At 45.6% G+C, this 27,242-nt stretch overlaps 1 protein-coding gene across 7 annotated transcripts in view; it reads left to right on the plus strand.

The window, feature by feature from the left end:
- TSPOAP1 (TSPO associated protein 1) overlaps positions 1–27,242 on the plus strand; it is a 47,929-nt gene that overhangs the window by 11,886 nt on the left and 8,801 nt on the right. For 4 of the 7 annotated variants that reach the window (XR_006170828.1, XM_042830377.1, XM_042830379.1 and 1 more), the window contains 20 exons: positions 1,161–1,250; positions 1,801–1,923; positions 2,321–2,425; positions 2,769–2,819; positions 6,940–7,123; positions 7,446–7,666; positions 9,820–9,929; positions 11,339–11,448; positions 12,830–13,645; positions 14,187–14,338; positions 15,278–15,871; positions 17,916–18,215; positions 18,496–18,675; positions 21,564–22,682; positions 23,274–23,400; positions 23,549–23,700; positions 23,886–24,054; positions 25,423–25,494; positions 25,876–25,911; positions 26,850–26,953. Coding sequence is in view for 6 of the 7 variants with exons in the window: in XM_042830377.1 (XP_042686311.1) it covers positions 2,324–2,425; positions 2,769–2,819; positions 6,940–7,123; positions 7,446–7,666; positions 9,820–9,929; positions 11,339–11,448; positions 12,830–13,645; positions 14,187–14,338; positions 15,278–15,871; positions 17,916–18,215; positions 18,496–18,675; positions 21,564–22,682; positions 23,274–23,400; positions 23,549–23,700; positions 23,886–24,054; positions 25,423–25,494; positions 25,876–25,911; positions 26,850–26,953 (4,599 nt within the window). In the remaining variant the exon portion in view is untranslated. The remainder of the gene's footprint in view (positions 1–1,160; positions 1,251–1,800; positions 1,924–2,320; positions 2,426–2,768; positions 2,820–6,939; positions 7,124–7,445; positions 7,667–9,819; positions 9,930–11,338; positions 11,449–12,829; positions 13,646–14,186; positions 14,339–15,277; positions 15,872–17,915; positions 18,216–18,495; positions 18,676–21,563; positions 22,683–23,273; positions 23,401–23,548; positions 23,701–23,885; positions 24,055–25,422; positions 25,495–25,875; positions 25,912–26,849; positions 26,954–27,242) is intronic. The other 3 variants (XM_042830378.1, XM_042830381.1, XM_042830382.1) reach the window with 3 other exon arrangements.

Below are 27,242 nucleotides of genomic sequence, written 5' to 3' on the forward strand. Positions count from 1 at the left end.
CATGCACTGGTTGGTCTACATCAGCATTCAGCAAGTGTCAATGATCTCTAGAGGTCCTTTCCAACCTGCATAATGCTGTGAAAACACAAAACACGTTTGCATATTTTTTTGCTGTTCACAGGACTGTGTTTAGCCAGTATATCAAAATGCATACAATTATTTGCTATCACGTGAGTTAGCACTGCTCTGTGCCCTCCCATGCCCTGGTTTCCAGACAGACAGGGTTAATAACACGCAGCCTGTGCATTGAGCATGCCTGCTGTGGATTCATCAATGGGTACTGACCTTTTGGGTGGCTTTACATCTTGCTTGAGTCTCAGTTCAAGTCAGTTCTACATATCCAGAGCTCATTCTCACTATCTCAGTGACTATGGGATGCTTAAGGAATACGTTGGTGATTGTTGTTAGCTGTTGTTAGCAGCTTTTCAATACTGGGAAGGCACCACGTCACCTTAAAGAGCTGGAACTGGGACTCTACCAGAAAGAGTAATACTGAGAAAATATTTCGCCATCCAAACCAACAGTGGTGTGAGGGAATGTACGTATGACATGCGTGTGTCTTCATGGCATCTTTTCTGATTATGAAACTCACATTCTTCTAATGCTGTACAAAGGGGCTGCAGGTAGTCTAGACTTAACTAATAGAGACAGTGTCTGTCTGTATGTCTGTGCTCCCTCTTCTGCTCAGAGACAATGTTCTGTATCACACAGTAATAGCTGGCTCACGTTGCTTTCTTGACTCCAAACTGCCTCCTGATTTCAAACTAGAAACAGCCATTTAAAACTCGAGTTTACATTGAAGACTCTTTGATTTTTCTAAATATATTTTCCTCCTTTAATGAACTTTGTAGAGAAAACTGTGATCTTGAGCCAATTGTGAAAGTTGATGAATTGTGGGTGAAGATAGTGTTCAAGGAAATGGCTTTCTCATTCTGAGTTTTGAGGCTACATAAATGAGAAAAGGAACTTAAGAGGTCATCTGCTACTGAAGCTGGTATCTGCCTGAGCAGTGCTGTATACTGATATCTTCCATTGCACAAGCAGCATCCTGTCAGCATCCTGAACCATCAGTCAACAGGAGCAGTGGAGCCATGCTGCAGGACAAGGTGGGAGGGTCAGTCTGAGGACGCTGGTGTAGTGACACCTGCTGTTTGTGACAGGAGATCCAGCTGCAGGAGGTACAGAGTGAAAATGCACGACTGGCCGAGGAGAACTTGCAACTGAATGAGAAGGCCGGATGGGCAGGACAGGTAAAAAGCAGTGTTCTTGTTTGCCAAGTGGGACATTGCCTTCTGTAAAACTTTCTTAGAAGAAGTACGCAGCATACTTAGTGCAGGTGTTTATCTTTAGTTGGTAATATTGCTGGTAGTCATCAAGCCGTAGTGCACTGCAGATTCGAAATGTGTTAGTGGAACTTCCAGTGGTAAATGGAGGAGGTAAATGCAGTTTGAACAGATTATCTTGTTTTTTTCTTTGTTTAATCCCACTATTTAGAATTAAAAAAAAGCTCTGAGAGCTTGTGTGGTTTGTTTGTATCTCTTCAGTAGATAGCTGCTTCATATCCCAATTACTTCACCCCGGCAACAGAGAGCCCAGTGGGAGAAGCAGTGTGTGCAATAAATACACGAGTATTTGTTTTGAGTGGAAACCAGAGGGAGAGGAGGCTGGTGATTTTGATATTGCAAGGAGGAAGCAGGTCTGCAAAACAACCTCTTGAGATATGAAAGTAAATTGCCCTCCATTATTTATACAACAAATACCTATGGCTACTTGTGCTAATTGACAATCCTTTCTCTTCAGGTTGAATCTGAAAATGCTGACCTGAAGCTGCAGGTTGTTTTGGTTACTAAGGAACGGGATTCAGTAATTCAGAGAAATCAAGGACTTCAAACCAAGCTGGAGAATCTAGAGCAGGTGCTGAAGGTCAGTGGGACCCACGCAGCTGGGAGGACTGTCCAGACCCATAATGCTGGTTTTGGATGGCACAGACTGTCTCTGTTGTATTGGTTTTTCTAATCCACTCTTTTGAGTTGGTGCTCCTCTGGGGATTCTGCCATGCAGTACCCTGGAACATGGCCTTCCAAAGTCAACAGAGGGGCTTGGGCTGCTGCAGGGATTTGGGTGGGAGGGGACATAAGGTGGCCATCACTGATTTAAGGATTCTCTTTATGTTGCTGTGGTTTAGTAGGAATTTCTTACTTTCTCCTCTGATTAATGATGTGCGAAATACAGGCCATGTATTGATTCTATGACTCACGATAGGACACAGGACAATATTTCAGTAATGTTGCCCTAAAACTGCCTGTGAATCGTTCTGCAGCACATGAGAGATGTGGCTGAGCGAAGGCAGCTGCTGGAAGCTGAACACAAGGAAGCACTGCTAGTCCTGCAGGAGAAGCAAGAGGAAGTCAGGCGGTTGCAGCAGGTATGCAGCATGGGGGAGAAGGTACTGGTACTCTCTGGATCCCTGGAAAGAGGTAGGACTGCTGCACTTTACCTCCTTGGAGAAGTGGTGTATAGAGGAAATACATGTGAGTCTACTAAATGAGGGAAGCCAGGGATGAATGTCTCTGTGTGTGCCAACCCTTGTACCTGAGTGGAGCCGGGGGATTTTTCCCAGGAGAGGCAGTCTGTCTGTCCATAGACCAAGGATGTCTTCAGTCAGTATGGTGTTTTAAATCTGAAATGGTGTCTGTCAAGGTGGTGGTGATAATAGAGGTGAGTTTAGGTATGCTGCTTTCTTGTTTACTCTATCTCTCATTTTTTAGGCACAGGCAGAGGCAAAAAGAGAACATGAAGGAGCAGTACAGCTTCTAGAGGTAAGATGAAAGGAAATGAGATGGATTAGTAGCTTTAGGCTTTGTGTTGTTTGTTCTTAATGCGAGTTTTCTTGATGCCCTGGATTTTATTGGTTCTTGAGTAGAATATGACACTGTATTGATTTGACACAGCTGCTGTGTACAATTATTGTCTGTGCTGGCAAAGTAGTCATTGGGGATCGAGTTTTCTGTTAAATCCCAGGCTGCTCTGTCACCAAATGGCTTATTTCATTTAGACTGTGCCCAGCAACTGTTTCAGGGATGCATTAAGTAACCACCTTCAGATCCATCTGCTCCATTTTCAGGGCCATCTGCAGGGAGGAAGAATACTTACGTCCATGTCATTTGATATTTGTGTGTACAGGCTCTGTACTTTCTATTAGAGAAAAAAAAAAAAAAAAAGAGAAATGTGGCCATTGCCTATTGAGTGATGACCAAGCATAATGAGTGATAAGGTTTGAGGCAGCACCTTGTCCCATTGGCTGGTCTGGGACCAACTGTGTGAGTGTGGTGACATCAGCACTGACTTCACTTTGCCGTGGTGGCAGACAGCGTAACAGGGAGGGCAGGCAGGTGCAATGACTCATTGCTCCAAGATGACTTTGGAGAAAAGCTTTGCTGTGGATTCCTGGAGCTGTAAGGCAGAGCACCAAACCCTGAAACTTGACATGATAATTTCATGCCTGAAGAGAATGGGGATAGGTGTGATGGCACAGGGAGCAACTTCTGTTGTCTCTGTCCTTTGGGGTTTTCTGAATACCCAAATACCCGAGACAAGGCAGAATGCTTCATTTTGCACCTGGACAGTGAGATTTCATACAAAGGAGGCCACGGCCTTCTCAGCAATGGTGACACACAGTAGGAGATGACAGGCTGAATTGCTTTGGCCACCGCTGTGCAGTTGCTCTGTGGTTGTTAGGAGCCCAGGAGGGTGGAGCAGGATGCTAAGTGTCCCTGACTGAGGAGATTTCTCTGTGGCTGGAGTTGGCATGACCTGCATGAATTGAAGATTCCCAGAGTGCTTGGCTCCTATTAGCTGGCATTGAAATTGTTGCAAGTTGGGCGGATATGGCAGGGAAGTGATGTGATATAATGTTACATTTCCATGTTCGTTCTGGAACGTTTACTGACTGCAGACACGGGGTCAGAGGTGACACAGGTGCTGCTTTTATGTCACTGGGAATTTACTTGTTGGGATGCTAAGCAGCCTTTAAGGGGGGGAGGCTTCATTCTTGACAAAGGTTTTCTGAACTAATTCATCAAAGGATTGGAGCAGCTGCTTATGCTTAAACTAGACATCTATGTGTGCTGAGAAGGGAGGAGGGCGATTGTTTTGTTCAGCTTGAGCAGCTGATCTTTTTTGTTCAAAACATATTGTGATTTGGAGACCCTCAAAAAGTGCATAGCTACCTCATTTCTAGAGTTGATATGTGGAATTTGGCTTTTGTTTAACAAAACATGGTTGTGTGGGGGTGGAAATCCCAGCACAGAATAAGGCAGACCCAAACTCAGTGAGAAAACAGGCTTATTCAAACTGAGGGTCCGTTGCCTTTGGCAGGTTGTTAGATTGTGGCTAGTGTAACCTCTGATGTGATTTTATATCTCTTTTTGCTTTTCTCCTTGCTATCAGAGTACTTTGGATTGCATGCAGGTATTGCAATAATCCTGTCAAGCAGGACATTTTTCTCTTCTGTCCTGGCTTTGACAGTTAATTGGTATTCCTGTTTTAATTATACTCTGGAAAAGATTGCAAGAGTGTCACCTTCAAGAAATTAATGTAATTAAAGGAGCTTTCACAATGAGTTGCACAGAGGAGGATTTCCTGTTCAAATGCTTTGCTTTCTCAACCAGTTAGAACGTGAAGCTTTTACTGGGCTTTTTCAGACAATTCTGTTTTGTCCAACTGTGCACTTCTTCCATGTGCTGCATGTATTTGAAGGTCTTTTGGGAACTGTTTGCAGTCCTGGAATGAAACATTTCTTTCAAAACCTAAAAGCAATGGCAACGTGAAAGTGTCACAGAGAAAATAAAGATCCTGCTGGTTTTGTAATTGGCTGGAAGATAGGAAGCAGAGATTGTGAATAATAGTGTCAAGGAAGAAACAGGAGCTAGTGAAGTAATTAAGGTGTTGCAGTCCAGGAGCGGTGCTGGTTCACGACAGATTTAGAATAAGGTCTTATATTGAAGTAGTAGTTTGTATCTGATAGAAAACAGCTGTCAGCAGTCCCCTTCAGATGTGACTGCAGAGAGCTGTGAGAAGGTCTGAAGAAAAATGGGGAGACTAAATAACATTGACTGTGCAAAAGAATTGGAGAGAGATGGCAAGGGGAACATGGAGAATACCTACAGGAGGAGATTCTGATAGAGCAGGAGGGTGCCTAAGAGAACAGGGCTGAGCTGGCTCTAGCTCGTTGAGGAAACTCAGATTAAATTCCTGGATTGGTGGTTAAACTGTGCCTCCAAGCTCTGCTCCCTGCTCTTGCAGCCTTTTCTGGTAATCACACTGCTCAATCTCAGCTTGGCGTGTGGCTTCTCTTACTTTCCTTCTAGGGTTAGACATGGACACAGAAGTCTCCTCTATCTTCTGTGTCTGGGACCAGATCCTTGCTGGTGCTGTCAGCTCCAGGCCCTGTCCTTAGGCTCCTCTTCCTTGTGCCCTGGCCTCCCAGTGCTGCCCTAAAGCCTCCTGCCTGCCTTGCCCTGTGTGACCCTGTGCAAGTAGTCTGCTAGGACGTATGTGTTCTGTTGCGAAGGAGTCCTGCACAACGAGACTTCAGTCAGCAAGTTGAGCAAGTGGAGAATGCAGATGCTTCTGGGAGTTGCTTGTGACATGTACTGCTCTCTTTCAGTGCAGAAGCAGTTACTCCTTCAGAGACATCAACAGGCAGTTCCTGAAGACTGAGAGCTTCTGCTGCTTGAGGGGAAACAAGGGATAAACTGACAAGTTTAAAACAGACATGTTATGCTAAGATAAAACTGCATGCATGCTTGGAAGGTGGCAGAGAGCATGCTAGTAAAATTGTGCAGTACTCTGTGACCAGAAAGAAAGCCTTTTCCTGGTCAGAAGTGGTATTTTTAGAGTTGCTTAAAAACAGACTTTCTATCTCACAGAATTCAACTGAAGAAATTGGGAAATTTGCAACCAGCATTAATACTTAATATTTGTTTATTACTTGAAGAGCATGAGCAGCAAAGATGAGATATCTGTCTGGGATAGCAGAGCAAGCAGGTATATGGTGGCCAGAGTGAGAGGAGGAAAAGGGACAGGTGCCTTTGCATTCTGCTAGGAATGCTTGCAGTCAGGGAACATGTGAGGCTGGGCAAGGAGAACCAGGACTCAGCAGTGTTTCAGAATGGGGAGATTGAGAGACGGTGGAAGGAGAACACTAGAAAACAGATACAGAGTTAGCTAGCAGGAATTAGTCTCTCTACAGTATTTCCCCAGTGCTCCCCTGAATTTCGTCTTGTTGAGGTGTAGCTTTCTTGTACTCAGCCTGCGTTTTCCTGCAGCAAGTCATTCCTGTAGGACCTGAAGGCAAATTGTGTGGCTGCCTGCATTGCACAGGCGTTCTGCAGTGTGGGCCTTGCTGATGCTCTTTGCCTGGAAGGAGGCAAGGTCTGAAGGGACAGTAGGGAGTTCATCCCAGGAGGGTTTGTGGGGAGGCCAGGATAAGGTCATGAGGGCTTCCTGGGAGTGCTAAAGTGATGGAGAGAGAGAGCATTGGGAGAGCAGCTCCTTCTGGAGGTGTGATGTTAATGCTCCAGTAAACCTACAAAGATGTATTGGGCTTTTTCTTTCCAAGACTTATTTGTCTTTTACTCTCTCATTCTTTCATGTGCAGGGCTAAGTTAGGATATTGAGTTCAAACTCAACATTTAGGGATAATTCCTAATTGTGCTTTTAATCAGTCTTCTAACAGATTTTCAAAGATAATGCAGGTGTAGAGCTGCCAATTCCTACTGACTGTTCCTGGGCAGGGCGTACCTTTAGGTCCTTTAGGTGGGAGTTTGAGACCCACTCTGTTTCTGAAGAGATGTAGCAAAGACAAATGCTGTTTGGAGACCCAGTGGTGGTTTTGATGTGGCGGGTTTGTGTCTCATCTCGTGTCTCTCCTATCAGGCTCGGGTGAAGGATCTAGAAGACCAATGCCGCAGTCAAACAGAGCAGTTCAGCCTTCTGTCCCAGGAGCTCAAACAATTCCGACTTCAGACAGGAAAAATTGACCTTCTCACCTCCACACTTGTGACTTCTGAACTTCCTCTTGCGCTGTGCAGCTCTACCCCACAGCCTCACTGGGAGAAGGGTAATTGCTGGAGGTGCCTGCGGGTGTTTTGCCAAGCGTGTCGTTATTTGGATAGATGGGAAGGTGTCAAGAAAGTAATGCAAATGTTTAGTTAACTCTTGGGTTCTCTCTCTCTCTCATAAATACTCGTGGTTTGTTTTGTAGTCACAGAGAGAACCTGATGTTCCTCTGACTAAAGGGAGCCGAGGGTTTTCAGTCTGTTGCACTGTTAAATGAATCTCACCTGAGCTACTCTGAAGGGTGCTTGCTCATTCTCATGCTCACTGCTGATCTTGTATTTTGCCTGTGGCTAAAAGTAATGGATAGATTGCTTTTGTTTCAGATTCATCTGGTTCTGCATTGCTTGCTCACCAGAGCACAAAGAAGGTTCACAATGAGGAGACCAATGAGTCGGAGTTGTCACAGCGGGTGCCTGAGGCTGCTGCTGGCTCCCCAGTTTCTGTTGCCAGTTCTCAGAAACAAGCCAAGAAAGTCGAATCTCAGTCGAGCTCTTCAAAATCAGAATCCATGCAGAACAGCTCCAAATCCTGCCCAACACCAGAGGTTGGTATGGGAATTCCCACTGAGGCCTCTCCTTTCTAGCCAATAGTGAATAGGTGCATTGCATTTCTCCAGCTAAATGAAGAAAACTGTAATGAGCCAAGTGAAAGCCTGTAAGAAAAATCGAGAAGGCCTTGGATGCCCACATTTGCAATGCTCATCTGAATGTATTGCAGTGCTCTAGGAAGGAATCAAGTGGGCGTGGAGGAGAAGGCAGGAGGGAAGCTCAGTTGGAGGGATCTGTGGGGAAGCTGTGGTAAGGACACCATCTGACACCTCAGTCATGGTAGCAAATGGAAAAGTTACAAAATTTCAGCATGCTGAAGAACTTTGCCTCAGGAACTCAAGGTTCTTGGCTTGCACTCCTAGGTCTGATAATTCTATTTGTAAGACACCATGAGAAGATGCTAAGTTTGTGCTAGCAAAGGGATGAAGTTAATAGGCTTTGCCTGTTAGTGCCACCAAGATCTAATAGCTGGCAGTTGCTTCTCTTTTCCAGGAGCACTTATATAGGGTTCATTTAAGCAGTCTTTCATACACTGCTGTACAATTGATGTGACAGCTTAGGCTAAGCTAGCACTGTGAGTGGGGCTGGGTGTGATGATGTGGGAAACAGCTCACTTTCTCTTAAACCACTGATGTTCACTGAGTGCTAAAACCTTGGAGGCTACATGGAATGCCTCATGGTACAATAGAGAACAGCGAGGACTTGAGCTACAGAGCCAGGACACTGGTGATAGATGCTGCTGTGGCAGGCAGTTCCCACCGCTGTGTGAGGCCTGAGAAGCTGTCATCTTCAGCAACAAAGTGAAGGTCACACCTGGAAAGGAAAGCATATCTGACTACTGCCAGCTCTGTAGTGGGACAAATTGCTGTTATTCAGTGTGAAAGAAGAATTGAGAGCCACCATGCGTCCATGCAGACGTAAGAACAGTCATTCTTTGGGAGATAATCTGTGGTGTGTTTGGCTTCAGCAGCACAGGAGTATGGGAATACTCCAGGGTGTTAGACATGTTTAAAAGCTATTCCACTTCTGTGCCTTTGGGTGTAACAGAGTGCAGCTGTTTGTTGGGGGCATGGTGCAGGGCTCCATTTCAAGGAGCACAAAACCTTGAAAAGAGTCTCTGAACTGTTCAAAATATTAACTTTTGCAGTTCATGTACTAGAAAAAGATCTGCTGTGTGTTCTGGTGCCTGCAATGGACCTCCATGAAAAATACATTTGCCTTGAGGTGTGTTTTAAAATTAGCTCAAATTGATTCACTGGCAGCATTTCAAACAAACACAAGGGAAATGCATTTCTTCAGAAAGAATGATTGCTTTATGTAACTTGCTGCCATTAGATGTGAAGTTTCAAAATGTCAGTCATAAAAGCTTGAGACAATTATCTGGAAGATTCTTCTGGCAATACATGGTACAGACCCAGCTTTGGAAGTTCTTCTGTAGATCACTGCTAGCAACTGAGAGGCTGCACAAAAAGATGAGAACTGCATGCTTGCTCTGCCTCTTGTATGCTTTCCTTCTGTGTGTACAACTTACTGTTATCAGAGCCGGGTGTTTGGACTCGGTAGAGCTTTGGCCTGAGTTGGTAGGGCACTTTTATGTTCTGAAAGTACATAAATGTTATACTGAAGCATATACAGGTGCTACAGGGGACTGACTGAATGGCAGAGATCGGATACAAATGTCATTTTGCCTCTGTTCAGATTACCATTTATATTTCATACAAGACTTGGATCTGGCAGGAAGTGATTATACTGCACTGCAGATATGTAGGGTGAAGGGGGCTTTTGAGAATCTCAAGTCTGGTTTCCCACTCCCATGGGGTCTGCCACCAGCACTGCCTCAGTGTGACCATGGCTTTATTTAGCTGAGATCACCCAGCTCTATGGACATCAAGGTTGCATTACCTTCTTGAGTGAATAGCTTTTGCTAATGTTCACCTGGAACTGTTGAAATTGCAGCTTGGAGCTGTGTTTCTTGGTACTGCTTTTTCACTCTAAAAATGATAGTTCCAGACAGCCCTTATCCAAGTGGCCAAATTCTCCTCCTCCATCAGCTTAGAGGATTTGTTCACTGCTGTTGGAACTCTTTGAGTGTTCCTTTATTCTGGTTTTGGCCATGTCTTATCCTTCATCTTTCATTTTATAATTTCAGGTGGACACTGCAAGTGAAATGGAAGAACTGGATGTTGACAGCATCTCTCTGATGCCAGAGCCAGGCAGCCAAGGCCCTGCGAAGCTCCAGGTCTTCTTGGCTCGATACAGGTATCATGTCATCTCTTGTGCTCCCTGAGGTTAGACAAGTTATTTTGTTCTGTGGCACTAACTGCTCTGCTGTTAGGTTAGGGGTTTTTTTGTGGCTTCTATTTCCTACACAAGCAAATCCTGTGCATATAGCTCAACAAAAACATAGCAAGATAATTAGCTATTCAAGGCACAGCATTGGCTGCAACTTTTCTTATGAAAATAGTATTGGATAGAAAACAGAGATTTGAACTGATCCATTCCCTGGTTTGATTTCTGCTGGATTAATAGTTTTCTCCAAGGAAATCTTATTCCCATTCGGAAAACATCAGCACGGAATTCCCAAATCTAAGCTTTTGGCTGAAATCCGTGTTGATTGTTACAGAATGTAGTAACAAAGAAGCAAAGAATGAAGCAAGAGTTTGCAGATCACTGTTGCTATCTGTTGAGCTGCTGTGGTCAAATCAAATCCTCTTCTACAGTTCCTAGAATACTGCCATGTCATTCAGCTTTTAGTCTGTGGACTGGGAGGAAGTGGGATGATTCTTTTTTAGGAGCAGATCAAATATGATCTTTGTTTTCATGTGCTGCTTTTAGGCCCGTAAAGTCTCACTCAGCTTAGACAGGATAGCATTTCTTTGGCATGCTGAAAGCCCTTCTAAGGACTAAACAACAGGTGTGGGCAGTAGGTGGATACAAGATTTCTCATGTGACTCTTTCCTCTAAAAGTCCTCTTGATCAGCTCAAGGACCTGTGGGTAGGTGACTTAGAGCTACCTGGAGCCTGCCACCTATCACCAACGTACTTATTTACCACTTCAGTGTGTTTTTGGACTGCCATGCAGAGTGTGGAGTTGTATAACTTGAAGGCAAAGAACTGGATAATTGCAAAGTAAAAGGCAGCAAATGTTTTCTTCATTCATACACAAACATTCTTCTTGCACAAATCAACTCATTCTTAGGGTTTTAAATATGGGAATTTTGAGATTCTTTGTGGTGCATGAAGTATGTTCCATGTGCTTTTGGCACTTCAATTTAAAGCTCTGGTTTGCCAGAAATGTGGGGTGATGTGTACATTTAAGAGATGCAAGGGAATCCAAGGATGTCTAATTGGAAATGTACAATCCTACAGCTTACTTGACACATTCAGGCACTCAGGTAGTTCATACGTTGTTAAAACACTTACTTGAGTCGCTCTGATCTGTTCTTTCAGATGTCTCAAGACATCTGTTCTGCTACTCAGAAAAGCATTCCTACCTGCTGTTTGGACACGGAGCAGTGTGGTATTAGTTATATACAAACACACTGAACTGAAGCCTTGACCTTTGTGGAATTTGCTGCTGAGCTGTAAGCTGATCCAGCAGCACAGCTTGAAGATGTTGCTGTGAAAACTGGTGTATGAAGTGAGTTTTCATGTTGTAACTATTTCAGCTACAATCCTTTTGATGGACCTAATGAAAATCCAGAGGCAGAGCTTCCACTAACTGCTGGAGAGTACATTTACATCTATGGAGACATGGATGAAGATGGCTTCTTTGAAGGTGTGTTCTAGTGGAAAAGGAATGTGACTGAACTGCAGTGCAGATTTGCTCTCTTAAAAAGAAAAAAATGAGAGGAATTTAGTGAATCCTAAAACCTCAAGATAAATTGTTTTTGTCCAAAGTTAGTTTAATAGAGAGGAGAGCAGGACCTGTTAGAAGAGTTGATTCGTGTCATGATTAATTTAAGCCTGAAGCATGAAATCCTGGTCTGGTGAATTCAGTGGCAGTTTTGCCACTACTTTCAACAGAGTTCCAGGTTTCATCTGCGTGTTGTTCCTCCCTGTCCAAGGATAGCCCATGGATTCCTTCTCCAGGTAGTCTCTTACCCTCTTCCCAGTGGCTGCGTATTGAACCCAGCACCGTGGGCAACTGATAGTCTTGATTACCTTGTACTCTATTTGGCAAGTAAGGTGTAAGCTAAGCAGCCCGAACCACAGTCTTTGTCCTGTTTGGCATTTGGCAGCAAGTTTCTCTTTTGACATATTTTCTTTTGAAAACATGATCTCAGGTGATTATTAGGCAGATGGAATGGAAAGCAGGAAATCTGGACTGTAAATCTGTAATTAAGTTTCCTTGTAGATGTAGGGTCCTGATTTACTCAGGTGCTTTGCAAGAGCTGAGGCAAATGCATGCCATGTTGCACTGCTTGCTCCTTGACTGTTCTGGCTCTTTCATTCCTTCTATTTCCAAGCTTCTCATTTGTTTGTTTATTTATTGTTTAAAGAATAAACAGGTTATTCTTTACTAATCTTTTCTGCTTTCCCTGCTTCCAATTGATTTGCTGTAGGTAGAATGTCAAATTATGTACAACCCCTACGCACTGCTCATTTGACACTGATTTGATGGTTCTTGCACGTATCAATATTGTGCTCTCAGTCATCCCAGTGGGTCTTTTTGGGACATCTTTATTACATAAGCTGATATAACAATGGAGCCAGGTCTGAATACGCAGCTGGAAAGTTGGACTTTCACAAGGAATTACTGTGAAAACCAAATATGTTTGGCTGGGAGAAGATGTACAATGTGCATAGTTTGGGAAAACTAGAAAAAAAGACGTTGAAGTTAGTAAAAGAGCTGTGTTGAGAAACAACAGAATAATAAACAAGGGAAAAACATGAAGCTAATTACGTAAAACACTTTCTGGTTAGCTCACTGTGAAGTGTGTAGAGCAGTGAGTTTTCTCACAGTGGACATCAGGATGTAAGTAGAGCAGCTCTAGGAAATGGAGTAAAGTTGCCCAGGATAACCTCCCAGAGCTTTCTTTGTTCCTGACTGCAGTGCAGTTATGACCTAGTATAGATGTTGTCAGGTTGTCTTCACAGATGGGTTGGAAGATTGAATGGTAGGTGCAGTGGTAACAGGTTTCCTGTTTTTTGTTTAGGGGAGCTGATGGATGGCCGGCGAGGGCTGGTCCCCTCCAATTTTGTTGAGCGAGTTTCAGATGATGACCTCATGACGGTTCTGCCTTCGGAGCTGAATGATCTCACCCATAGTTCATACCAGGAGAAAAGTTTTGTCAGTGCAAGCACCAGCAGTGGAGATAAGAGTGATTTCTCCATTGAAGAGAGTAGCATCAGTCCGTTGGTCAGTAGAGCAGAAGGAGACCGGGAGGAACGTGTTAGTCACACAGCAGTGCCTTACCCGAGAAAATTGACTCTGATCAAGCAGCTTGCCAGAAGCGTAGTTGTAGGCTGGGAACCACCGCTGTTGCCTGCTGGCTGCCCAGACATACAGAGCTACAATATCTATGTGGATGAAGAGCTACGGCAAAATGTGAAGAGTGGCTTTCAGACCAAAGCAGTGATTGAAAAGCTGGATTTAAAGACAAAGGCTTACCGTGTGTCTGTGCAGAGTGTGACAGAGAAGGGCAGTTCTGATAAACTGCGATGCACTTTCTTTGTGGGGCAAGATCTGTGTGTGGCACCGACTGTGCTGAAAGTCAGAAACGTCACTGCCACGTCAGCAGAGGTCACGTGGCTTCCCTGCAACAGCAATTACAACCACGCGGTGTATCTGAATGGGGAGGAGTGTGACGTAACAAAACCAGGGGTCTACTGGTACACCTTCTGCAACCTGCAGCCCAACACTCAGTATGTTGCCAAGCTGGAGGCCCGTCCCTTGAGAGCACTGTGGGAAGAGGTCTCAGAGGGGCAGGAGCAGAACTCAGCTGTGATACACTTCACTACCCCGCTAGCAGGTATCAGAGTAGTTGTGCCCATTGCTATTGTGAAGGGAGTGCTTGGGACAGAAAGCTTTGCCAGTTCTTTGGTGTAAAGCCTTGGGGTGAACGGAAGCAAAGCTTGTCAGGTCCCAGAGTGTGAGGAGGTATCCTGTTTTGTCTTAATACTTCTTTTATTTTAAGAGTTTATTATCTCTTCTGTTTTCATCTGCTCTTGAGAGACCTCCCCTTTGCTGATTTGAGCAGCATGCCTCTCAGGGTATGAACAATCTGGTTTGCTGTGACCTGCACTCATGTTGCTCTAAGGGTTGCTGCATCTTGGCCTCAGCTACTTTTGCAAAGTTTTGTTTTCTGTGCTTTAAAGCTTTCCCAGAGTCAGAGCACCTTACTTGTTCTGGTTTTGTCTGTCACTTCCCAGGAAGCCAGTGTAGTCATTCCAGTGCAGTTCTGCAGCGGCAGGTCTGGTGTGAGAGTTTTCTCTTAGATACAAACCGGGGTTTAGCTTGTTGTGATGCTGTAGTGAGGTAAGCAAGAAAACGATCCTTTTGATCCTTCCCAGGCACACCTGATGCTCCTCTGGATGTCCAGGTGGAAGTTGGTCCCTCTCCAGGAATCCTTGTTATCAGCTGGTTACCTGTCACTATTGATGCTGAAGGATCTTCCAACGGAGTTCGAGTCACCGGTTACGCTGTGTATGCGGATGGACAGAAGGTGAGGGGAATGATATCAGAAAAGGTACAGTGCTTGGGCTGGTGGGTTTTTTTTGGCTGATGCCTACCAGAAAAAGGCATCTGTCAAGATTGCTGATGTGCTCTTGATGTAAGTGAATAATAAAAGTTTCCGTGGCAGGACCCTTCACCAGCAAAACTGGAGAATCAGTGTGAGCCTCCTCTGTCTCACTCTGGGCACTGGCTGGATTCTTGGGGAAGCAGTGGGTTTGTGGGGAACACACGTTCTGACTGTTTCAGAGTGACAACAGTGAGAATCCACAAAGAGCACTGCTGGGTGTCACAGTGAGTTATAACTTCTGTGGGATGGGCAGAGAGAAGCAGACAGCCTTGGCAGCGCTTGGGACTTGTCTCAAACTATGAGGAGTGAGGTGTAGTTCTTTAAATTAGGAATAGGTGAAGGGAGAGATGCCCAAACACCCAATATGAATACCAATAAAGAACCTCCAAGGATTTTCTGTATTGCAGGTGGCCTGCAGTTTTATGTGTGCATGATGGTGTGCCATCAGCCATGGGGGAGGTAAACCACAGCTCCTGAAAGGAGCACAACACTGAACGGAGTGGTGCTGTGTTGGATGACTGCTGTTTGTCATGGAAATTCTTCCATAGCATGCGTCAAAAAAACAAATATGGAAAAGTTTTGCCAGAGTGAAAAAGAGGCAAAAAAAAAAAAGGTGGCCTTCTAAAGTGCAGTGAACAAAAATGGTTTACACCTGGAGCAGAAGAGAAGATAGTCTTACTTTATAGACTATCCAGTTTCTCAGATAGTAACAGCAGCAATTTCTCTGTACCACTCATTCTTTGTTGTTACTGTGCAGAAGGGTGGAAACAGCTTTAGCTAACTTTGGGTTCAAGAACTGCCCTTCTCAGAAATACTGAGCTGCACACTGTAATTAACTGCTTCCTGCTTCTTTGCTTGCAGGCAATAGAAGTTACTTCTCCAACGGCCGGGAGTGTCCTTGTGGACCTGTCCCAGCTTCAGATGTTCCAGGCATGCCGGGAGGTTTCTGTGAGAACAATGTCCCCGTATGGAGAATCAGTGGATTCAGTTCCAGCCCAGATTTCCTCAGTCTTGCTGAGAGCCTCTCATTGTTCTTCACCTTCAGATTCTGCTGGTTCTACTACTTTTACCTCTAGACTGCCCTGTGGGGAATCCAGAGGCTCTCTGCCTGCACGCAGCCCACCCACGCACCACATGGCTGCTCTCCTGCTTCAACAAAAAGTCCCCACTGGTAGCTCAGATGCCAAATTGACTGATCTCTCCTCCAGCCACGATGGCTCAGCACGATCTCTGCCAGAGAAAGCCTCTTCGCTGCCGCAGCTCTCTTTGTCCAGCGCTCCCTTGGTGCACACCTCAGGCACTTCCCTGCTGGGATCAGACGCTGCACAAGACAAGAAATGCCTGACTGTGCCTCCTCAGCAAGCAGGCAGCACAAAACTCTCGGGTGAGGGCACAGACCCTGTCTCCTTGAGGGAAGCAGAATTGGAAAGCCTGGGTGAAGGGACAGAAGTGCTGGTAAGTACATGACGTCTCCTGCCCAGTACTGCTGGGAAGGAGAATGAATCATTCAGGGGAATGTAACAGCAAGCTGCTAGCGTGCAGCCATCCAGTGGCTGGCAAATCAGCAGAGTGTTGTATATGTGAAAGAGCAGTTGAATCTCAGTGCTTGGTCACATGTGTACAGGCAGGGCAGGAACAGAATCAGGAAAGCATGAATTCCTCTGGGCTGGGTGCTGAAAGGGATCTTCTCACTAATGGTGATGTCAGTGTTGATTTGGCATTGCTGTGGTCTTTGACTTGCAGGAATCATCTCCAGTCTGGTGGATTTGGGCATTGCAGAGCAAACACTCCAGCAAATGGGGGCACCTTAGTGGCTGCCTAGCCTTGTCTGGAGGAGAGTTGGCAAGCTGTCATGACATTGGGCATTTGAAAGCCTCTGGGGTAGATGGGTGATTTCAAAGCTTTTTTAAGATGGTGGTGAGAAGTGTCTGGGAGGTCTTTGAGAAAAGAGGTGAACTGTCTGTAAGGTGCTCATTCTGTGACGAGAGGGAAGTAGGTCCTGTTGCTATGTGAGGTGTTATATCAGGGAAAGTTATCTTTTCCCCATTCTCACCTTTCATGCTGACTAGAGGCTCACAAAAGTGCTTCAGACCATCAAATTCAGCAAGACTGTTAATGAAGGCAGTGTGAGCTCAGAGCTGGGTAGAAGGGAGGAAGACTTTTTTAACTGCTTAAGCATCAGCAGCTGTGTGGGCCTGAGATCAAAGGCCACATAAATACTTAATAAAATTGAGACATTGAATCAAAAATTACAGCTGTCATTTTCCATGCTCCACTCGTTTGCTGCTCTGGCACCACAAGTCAGTCATTTTGATTCATTTGCCCACATTTAGATGTCTGGTGTAGATGGCTGCACATGACTGAGTTGCTTTCTCTCCTTTGTAGTCAGAAGAACAAAATTGGTGCTTCAGAGACACAAATCATCTTTGTTGCTTGAGATGTCTGTCTTCATTCAGCTGTTAACAAAGGGAAGCAGGGCAATAGGAGTTTACCTGGTAGGTTAAATATGAGGTCCAGGCCTGCCTAACTTTGGCCTGAGTCCAGGGGACATTTTGAAACTGCAGTGTAAATCTCCTCAGAAGTCTGTTTGTGTAGACATCTTCAAAGTATGCCTAAGCCACAGTTGCACTCCGTTGCAGTGCAGCTGTCTTTTAGATAACTAGCTAGCAAAGGAGGTGACTGATGAAAGCCCACCTGCCTTACTCTCATCATTTTTGGGGGTTCACTCCTCCATCTCCCAGAGATTTCCATAAAACTCAGACTAAGATGACTGGTCATAAAAGGCAGAAACAACTATTGGGCAGAAAGCAAGATTTAAAATCTCTGTAATTTAAGTAAGTGACCTAACTACTGTGCTGTTAGTACACCGTTGTACTCTGTGTATATTCTTCTTCACAGCACTCAGCAGCCCCAAGAAGAGCTGGGGTAGTGCCCTCACCTCCAGCTCAAGCTATGCTGTAAGCTGGTACTTAGGATGTTCCTCTGGAATGAGAGAATGAGAAATCGCCTGGTTGTGTAGGTTGGACTCATCTTGCTCTTGCTGCTGTAAAACTGTGCAGGGCTGTGCAGTGCGCAAAGCAGAGTGCTATAGCAGAAGTGCCCTGTGTCCACTTGCAGTTCATAGTAGGGAAGAGTTAGTTCAAAGCTGGCCAGCCTTTCAGGCTACCAGTTGACTGCCAGGATCCTCCTGCACTGACACAGAACACGTGGTGTTTCTGACAGTTTGGGAGTTGAAGGCCCTTTTGGCTCACAAATATTGGATGGTGCCTCCCCTGAGTTTCTTTGCTCCTTGACGAGAAGGGGCTGGGGGGAAGGAGAGCCACAGACTGCTGTCGTTGGCCTCTGGGCTGCTGGCATAGACACCAAGAACATCTCAAACTGTCCTTAATGGTCCTTTGCAGAGGAACGGAAATAGAGCGTGCACCTGGGGGCTCAGGAATGGTCCTGCAACAGGTGCTGTGGTTATCCTGGTGATGAATTTTGTTTGTTTGTTTCCCAGCTGGAGCAAAACATAACCAAAATGCCAGAGCTAGAAAGCCCAACTAACAGTAGCCTGAAGATACGCATGGAGACCTGCCATACATGCTCTGTGGAGTCACCAAAAAGTCCCAGTGCTGAAAGAGAGACAGAAGCAAAGGAGAAGAACTTGAGCCCAGAGCCCCTGCCCTCCCCCGACCTGGCTGAGGAGATGGAGGGCACCTCCCGAGAGGCAAACATGGCTGGAAGCAGCTGCCAGGAGTTCCTGAGGTTATCACCTAGCAAGGAGGTGATGAAAGAAATGTCCAGAGTGAAAAGAGAGGTTTGTTTTTACCTTGGATAGATTTCTGCCAATGGAGGGGATGTGGATTGTATTTGATGTGCCTAAGTTTTGCAATTTCAAGTGAAACTTTTCTTTGCAGGCAATGGAATGTGTCCGTCAGTTTTGTGTGTCTGTGCACATGTTTGTGTGTGCATGTGCCAGTTGCTGCACAGAGTGCTGTTCATTTTGTTTCTTGCCACTCTTGACCTGCACATGTACTAGTGAATGAATGCTCAAATAGACAGGGTGCCTGAAAGAAGTCTGCTTTGCTTTTCCACAGCAAGAAGAAAAAATGTCTGAAATAGGAAGACGACAGCTGACTCTTTTTGCTGAGCACAACCGCAGTTCAGACCTTTCAGATATATTGGAGGAGGAAGAGGAAGATGAACTGTCTTCAGAAGCTCTGGATGAGAAGAAATGGGATCCAAGAGAGCCCTGTTACAGGGAGAACGGGGAGAAGGTAACCTGTAGCAGAGTTATGCTTGTGGGGAATGCCAGTGCAGCCATCCCATGTCATCAGCTCACAGAAGAGGCTGGTTTGAGCCCAGCTCTCTCAGCAGTGCTTGGCTCAATTCCTGCCTGCTCTTCTTTTATTCTCAGTGTTGTCTTACGCCAGTAAAATGCAAGTTCTGTGTGAGAGCGGCGGGTGTTTGTAAGTAGTAAATGTACTCAGGGTTTAATTGGTTGGAAAAACACACAGTGTAATGTGAACTTTAGAACCCAGGGTGAAAAATCAATCCTATTGATCATGTTCTTAATATAGATGTAAACAGTGAGCACACAGGAGTTTGTGAAGTCTGCCCGTCTATAGATCTCGTCCCAGTCCACCATCCTTCCAAAAGCAAAGCAGAGGCATTAATGCTTTGGTTTCAGTCCTACAAACACTCCTGAACATGAATAGCTTTGTTCAGATGGTTTTGTTTAGATCTTCGTGCTCTCAATGAGGGTGGATTGCACATGGGAACAGTGCCATGACTTTGCAGTTCAGATGTTATAAGTGAGAAAGGACTGCTGAAGTGGAACCATGAGAGATTTACACATATACAAGTTCAAACAGTTAAAACGAGTTAGAGTGTTACAATGCATCTGCATCAGGAAATGTGCTTAAATCTGCATGACTGGAAAGTAGGATGTAATCATACAAATTATGACAGTTGAAATGAGTATGCATGAGGGAAATTATGAAGGGTGAATGGCTGAGAAATTAGAAAGATTTGAAGGAAATGTGGTCTGCCTTTATTAAAAGAATGTGTCCTAATTTATGTAGAACAGATGTAGTTCACTGCTGCTGACCTTTATAGCTCATAGCCTGCAACACAGATGGAGTGGATCTGGTGAGCATTAGATAGTCAGTAGCAGAATGTGTGATGAATCTGGAGTAAATTTGCTGCTGCTCTTTTTCCCCTTCTTGAGGGTGGGGTGGGGAGGTTGGAGCTGCAGGGCAGCATGTCAGGAGCTTGAGGAGAGCCTGGTAGCGAACCACGAGGCACAGGTTCCATTCACTGCTCTGTGGTGTGGGAGAAGATGATGGCAGAAGTTCAGCCAAGCCTCAGCAGAGCAGTTTCCTGGGCTTCTGCATGCTCAGTAACATTCTGGCTTATTTCGTGTCTCCTCAGCCAACTCTTTTAGGATTTGTAGGATAAGGAGTGGAGGGGCTCTGATTATAGATTATATATGTTTGACTTCTAATAGATTATTTAGCTTTCTTCTTGATTATTAATGGACTACAGAGTCCCAGATCCTTCTCATGTTATAGAATTTCATTGTCTTTCTTTCACTTCTTTACATTTACACAGCTGCAGCTTCAACTCCCTAGGAACCATTTAATGTACCAAAACTCAAAAGCAAAGGCCACAACTCCATAAATAGCTGAAATAAGTGTTACTGGTCTGATTTTTATGGTTGCATTTGTGAATTTGTGTATTAATAATTGCTGCTAACAAGTGCTTAAGGGGTGGAATCTAGAGTGCATGTCCTGTGCGAGAGTGTTCGGAAGCTTCCCAAAACTGGTCTGGCAGTGAGGAGATCCAGTAGCTGCCTGCAACTATTTGAAAGATGCTTACAAGGAGAAGAGTGCCAAAGTCTTCTTGTTGGTGGCAAATAGTACAGAAACAGGCAACAGCCACAAGTTGCAGTGTGGTTCATGTTGGACAGAAGTACAGAATCTTTTCCCAGGTGAGAGTTGCAACCTGGGGACAGATCTCGTGGGTCAGAGGTGGAGGAGCTCTGTTCTTTGGCATTTTCAATCCTCAGCTACACAACTTTATACTGCTTTAGTGTTGGCAAAAGTCTTGCTGCCAAGTAGATTGCACATAATGCAGTCCTGTCCTTGCAGGAGATTCAACTAGAGATCTCCAGAGGTCACTTCTAACTCTTTCTAAATACAACTCAAGACCAGCTTTTGTTTGGAAAAAGTTATGGAGGATGGAGTGATCATCAGACAGCTTACAACTGCCTTTTTCTCCCTCTGTGGTTCAGTTTTTAGTTCTCTGTATGTTGGCATCCTCATGGCTGTAGCTTAAAGCATCAGTAGCTACATAAGTTTTGTAACCTGTAGATGTTTTTAGAACATATCATGATGTAAATGGTTAGGAAGGTTGGAATACAAACCTCCAGATCTCTTCTAGCCTAAATTATGCTTTGTTTCTGGGATTCTACCTTTTTATTTTAGTATAAAGGTAATAGGAGGTAAAACATAACGTAGACAGTTTTTCAGAACAAATTTTAAAATTCATTAGTTTTTTTCCAAAAGGTTTTTGTGACCTGGTAGGCTCTTTCCAAGCTTTCAGGTGAGATAGAAGCATGCATGTCTCCCTGGAGCTACAGGATTTTGCTGTGCAGGGTCATTTCCTTACGTTGCATTGTGAGGACGGAGAGATAGGGGAGGACTATGGGTCCTCTTGTGGTCACAGGCTGTGAGTGTGTGTGCAGAGAGGTTCCTGGACACTGAGCAGCTCCAGTGTGCAATGAGCAGCTGCAGAGGAACTGTTCAGCTCCTGTCCCCCATCCAGACTGGGAGTGGTGGAGCTGTGGGGGTTCCAACAGGCAGGACAAAGGGTGTTGCAGACAGCTGTCTATGTGGAGGCAGGGCCTGGGAGGGAGCTCTTCCATGCATTGGCCTTTCTTGCTTCCCACTGCATTGCTAGTTCATCTGATTGTCTTTTGCCAGAAGACCCATTGCTATCGTTTGCTTCCTACCCTTGCTTCTCTGCAGCCCACAGTCGCCGCTCCATATCGCTGTGCTGGGAGGGAATCACCTGTAACTTTATCTCTCTTTTTAATGCATATTTCCTCTCTTTTTTTCCTTTGCTTGTCCTGGCTGTGGCTTTTCTCGGGGGCTGGGTACAGATGGATCTTTGTGATACTGACAGCGATGAGGAGATTCTGGAAAGGATACTAGAGCTCCCACTTCAGAAGAACCACAGCAAGAAATTGTTTAGCATCCCTGAAGTGACTGAGGATGAGGATGAAGATGAGGATGAGGATGAGAAGTGTGTTACAGAGGAAAAGGAAAATCCTCAAGGCTCCTTGGAAGCACCTACATACATTGCAGAAAGGTCTGAGAAACCACTAAGCACCCAGGATCCATTTCCAAAGGCAGATGGTAGTGATTCCTCCCCCGATCTGTCTGCTCAGACTCCACGGGAGGAGCAGACTGCTAAGGAGAGTAGAGGGAGTGCTGACCACATGAGCCCCAGCTGGAGTCAGAAAAGGGCAAACTGGAACTGGGGCTACCAACAGAATGATCTGAAGTCCGAGAGTGGGGAAAGCCCCACTCGGAGCAAGAAGAAGGGAAATAACTATCGAGAGAAGATGCGGGGTCGACCTGAGATGGGTAGGAAGAGACAGAATGATTCCACAGAGCACTGCAGTCGTCTGCTGGGCAACTGCAGCCAGATGGGAGGCGGGTTGTACAGAGCTCCCAGCCTCCGGGAGGAGCTGAACATTGTGAGCAGCTCTGCTGGTAAGGAGGGGTTTGATGCGTACACTCGTGCTAGGCAAAGCGCCTCTCGAAGAAACTATGGGAAAACAGTGGTTTCAGGGTTTGCAGAACCTGCTGGGATGGCAGCACACTGCTCCAGCTCCGGGAGCCTGGAAATAGACATTGAGTATGACTCTGAAGACGATCAGGATTCGACCTGTTCATCCCCTCCTGAGAGCAGGCTGTGGCCAGAAGGGGCCCAGAACTGTCAGGGGGAATGGAGCGATTGCTCCAGTCAATCTGAAGTTATCCACACAGATGGCAGAAGGAACCTGACCAGACTGGAGAGAGTAGAAGAGCAGGGTATGGAGTGGGCTGGGTCTCCAAGCTGGCGCCTGCGATCCTTCTGCCAGGAGAAGGAAGCACTGAGGTGTGAGAGCAGCTCTGAGGAGCAAGGCTGGGAGCAGGACTGTAAGTCACCTGGCTGGAGAAGGAGGCTCGAACATCCTTGGAAGGGGATACGTAGCACCTCCTTGCACAAAAGGGTTGGGTGACTTTTCCTATTCTGGCTTTGAAGCAGCTTGCAGTGGTGTTAGCTTCCCTTCTGCTTCCCTGGCCTGCCTGTATCTTGCTTTGTTCAGTGTTGTCCAGAGAAAGGACCCTTCTCTAGGATCATCTGGAAGAATATCTGGGAGATTGTGTAGTTCTGTGCTGCTCCGTGGCTTTTCTTGTATTAGCTGCTTCTGCTTTTCCTGCCAAATGATCAAGTGTCACCGATGCAGTATTCCTTTTCACACTGGGTCTTCCCACCTACAGCAAGAGACTGTGGGACCCATATGAGAATCCCTGGTGAAATAAGCTGATTCATGAAAGCTTTCTGTAGTTGATGACTGTAATGTCATTGCCTTCCCTTGAAATGCCCTTTCCTGCATCCTCACATCACTGTCAGGCAGGGTGCCTGTCTGCATTTAGCTCTCTTTTCCAACTCCCATAGCATTTTCAGCTCTCAAGTGTCCCTGAAGAGGAATGTTGCATTTGGATGCACTGCTCTTTGTGGAGTGCGTTTGGGCTGAGCACTGTTCACATGAGTTGGAAGGCAGAGGCTGCTACTAACTCTCTGGTGATTCCTATTGCAGGCATCTGGTAATAAAGATCCTAGGGGCCAGGAGCTGCCTGGCTCAGCTACCTGGCAGACTCCCAGCAGAAGAGGGAGCAGGAGCTTAAGAAGATGCCAAATGCAGAAGCCTTTGCTTTCCAGTCCAGGTGAGTGGGGAAGGAGGGGAGAATTGGCAGCAAGAGAGGCTGCTGGAAATTGCATAGGGGGACTGCTGGGCAGTACTTGAGCCATGCGGGTCTGTGGCAGGGAAGTGGTGCTGACATCTTCTCTGGTGTGTCCCCTGACTGTGCCTAGGTCCTTCAAGGAGCTCTGCTTCAGAAACCACTGTTAAAGATGATGGCATAAGAATATTTGTGGCCCTGTTTGATTACGATCCTGTTTCCATGTCTCCTAACCCTGATGCGGCAGAAGAGGAGCTCCCGTTTAAGGAGGGGCAGATCCTGAAGGTAGGAGCAGACCTTGGTGAACGTCTTCTGCTCCATGTGGATCCATTTCTTGTTCCAAGGACAGCATAAACCTTGGGAGGCAGAGCCCCCTCATCTTGGGAGTTTTTTGGATTCCCTTTCTCCTTTTGCTTTCTGTCTTGGTCCCTGCAGCATCAACAGTCCTTGGCCTATCTTTTGCCTCGCAGGTGTGCGGAGACAAGGATGCTGATGGCTTCTACAGGGGTGAATGTGCAGGAAGAGAGGGATACATACCCTGTAACATGGTGTCTGAAGTCCAGGTGGAGAATAATGAAATCAAGATGCAGCTCCTAAAGCAAGGGTTTCTTCCTGCTGACCCACCAACGGACAGCATAGGTACTGTATCTTCTTAATGTGTGTGCTGTGCTGGCTTTGAAAGTGGAAAGCTCAGTCACTCTGTCAAGCTTTGCAGCTGATGCAGCCCACCCAAATAATCCCTAGGGCTTGCCCCCAGAGTATCAATGCACAGTTCTGACTTCCGTGCTGTCCCTTCTTTTGCAAGTTTATAATTGAGCCTGCAGGGCTGGCCCTGCTTGAGTGACAGAATCTGCAATAGTGGTGTCATGTCCTGAGGGTCCTGTGAGTCCTGAGGCACACAGTCAGTACCTTTCATCTTGTGGCTGAATGCTTTTTGATAGGTTTGTGACTCGCAGCCCCTCTCACGTCTGGAGGGAGCAGAGATTTTAGTGAGGCTTTTCTCACACTCAGAACATTTGTAGTGCATTTCTTGAGTGTATCTTCTGGTGCTCAGAGGTGGCCAGATGCCTGTGGTGGCCTTTGTTCCGTGTGGATGTACAGGGCTCCCTGTCCCTCACCCTGCATGTTCTCAGAATAAAAACCTCAGTAGCTCTGAGACTGCAGAAACAATGGATTTGAGTGTTTTCTGAAATGCAGTGGTAGTGAGAAACACACCTCACAGCAGTGTGAGCACAAAAACCAGATCTTGTTTCTTTAGGCAGCTGGGCTGTATGTGCCTCTTGTTTTCCTGCTGCCTTGTAAGTAAGGGAGGGCCTTGGAGTGGTTGGTCTGGGAGCTCCTGCAGGCTCAGCTGGGGAAGGAATGTATATACTGGCTTCTCCAGAAATCCTCTTTTCGCTCTTGTGGAACTTCAAGGGACATTTTCAAGCATTGAACAGCCACGCAGTTTGCAGGGGCAGTGGATTTGTTTGAACAGTTTGCACTGAGAGGCTGAGGGAGCGTGGCTTCGTTAGCCAGGAGAAGAGACCCAGTGAGAAGAGATTTGAGCAGCCTGGTCCAAAGGCAGGACTGAGCCTGCTCTGTGCAGAAGTTTTAGCTCCAGCTCAAAGTCCCTTTGCACCTGAGCTGATGGGATGCCCCTCACATGGCTTTTTCCAGGTGTTGATGGTACAAAGGCTTTATTTTATCCTTGTGATGCTCCCTCTGAAAGATAAAATGCAGCAAAGCTGCAAAGTGAAGTTTGTCTGCTGTGTACTGTGATATCATTAGTGGGCAAAAATGCAGTGTGGATTTCTCTGTGTACTTAGCATGTGGATCATGCTTCATCTGAGTCCACATATGGTAAATGGAGACTGGGGCTCTGTGCACAGAAATCTTGGTGTCTGCTTCCCAGGGGAAGCGTGTCGTGCCACTCTGTTGCCTGTTCGCTCTTCAAGATGCTTTTCACTTTCCGTTCACTGTCTGTTTCTCTTGTCTATTTATTTGCTTTTTTGGATTTTTATTAAGGAAATGGCACATTTTCTCCACCTCCACGCCGCCAAACCGTCCCTCCTCCAAAACCCAGACGCTCCAAGAAAGGTCTGTGTCACCCACTGCTTCCTCTTTGATTTTTTGCAATAGGATTACAGACTGCATTGAATTTGTACTACTTGCTTACAGGACCCTCAGATGTTTGTCTCTGTACGACTGCTAGGAAGTGGAAAGAGAGCCCATCCCTGCTGGTGTTAAGTTTTTAACAACAGTGATGTCTTTTATAGTTTTGGAGCTTGACCTCTGCGTCTTATTACGTCCCTGAGTCATGGTTACTGGCTTAGGCTTTGAGTTGCATGAACAGTTTGCTTCTGTTGTTTGCTGCTGTGATCTTTGTTCTTTTTATTGTTATTTGTCAGTTGTGTGGTGTGGACACTATCAAAAGATGGACATCCATTGACTGGATACTTTTTTTTTCCTCCCCAACAGAACTAGATAAACAGGAGAAGTACAAGTCTCATCCAGGTGAGAACTGCTCTTTATTACCATGAGAAGAGGAATGCTGTGTTGCTAACATATGATCATATGAGCAGATGCAAGTTTTGTGGCCAAGAATGAATCCAAGTCCCTTTTTCATCCTTTAGAGCACTGTAAGAAAATGGGCATTCTCAGGAAGGAAGAGCTTTAGTTCTTTAGTAGTGAGTGAAGTGACCTTTGACTAACCAGGGAGTGTTAGAAGGTAAAGGTTTTGCTTACTCATCTGGTGCTGCTGTGCCTAAAATCCAGTGTCTCTTGAGGGGATTCTAACCCTGCTGTGGCGTATTGAGATTTGTTGATGTCACACCTGCAAACCCATTGCTAAGCCACCCAGTGTCTACCTGAAGCAGGGTGTAAATCCATAAGATGAAGAAGTGAACAATTTATCTTTTCTGTGGTGCCAGGCTTTGTTTTTGCAGAATAAGTCTAGAAGAAGAAATGGGGCTGAGCAAGCAGGCAAGCAGGAGGTTGTAGAAATGCACTGCAATGTCTGAGCTGTGAGGCCTGCCTTCCCTTGGTGCTGAGCTCTGTGCTGGTGTGGATGGGCGCACAGAAAACCAGTTTTGTAGCTCAGCAGCAAAGCATTATGTGGAGGGGTGAGAAATGTCCATTTGAGACAGTGTTGAGTGTGCATGTTAAAATAGAAAATAAAATACATGAAAAGAAACATTCCTATATATATAGACAGAATACCAGGACAGTGGATTGCAGGGTGTCACCAGTTCTGTGATTGTAAAGGGATGGAGGAGAGCAGAAGGCTGTTTTACCAGATATCTCTGGGGCCTTTAAGATCTCTTGCCCATTCAGTTTCCCCTTTGTATTACTTCTACTCAATTCACTCCCAGTAACGGTGAAGGAGTTGCTACGGTTTGGAATGTTCTTTTAACTTACAGCTCAGTAAATCTTGTTATGTTTTTGTCCTACAGGACAGAAGCATCAGGACTTTGAAGCTGAACTGCTGACTCCTAGAAGTATGGTGGCTGTCTTCGACTACAACCCCAAGGAGAGCTCTCCAAATGCAGATGCAGAGGTAACCAGCAACTGCTCAGTCCTCTGACAGGTTTCTTTTTCCACTCTTTTTTCACCTGTTCTGAGACACTTAGTACTTCGGTCAAAACTAAGGTGATTATAGCATGACAATATAGCTCCTAAAACAAGTCTTAAAATGTAAACTTTGCTGATACACTCTGTCAGATGTAACTGTGTTCAGCAATCTGCAAATACGAAGCAACATATCCCTAATGATTTTCAGTGTGCATCTCTGTGAAGCTCTGTGAGCATCTCAGGGCCTTGCAGCTTCCTGGAAGTGCTCAGACAGG

The sequence above is a fragment of the Centrocercus urophasianus genome, unplaced genomic scaffold (assembly GCF_019232065.1).
Source record: "Centrocercus urophasianus isolate 14NV4802_14NV808 unplaced genomic scaffold, USGS_Curo_1.0 seq_33, whole genome shotgun sequence".
Lineage (NCBI taxonomy): Eukaryota > Metazoa > Chordata > Aves > Galliformes > Phasianidae > Centrocercus > Centrocercus urophasianus.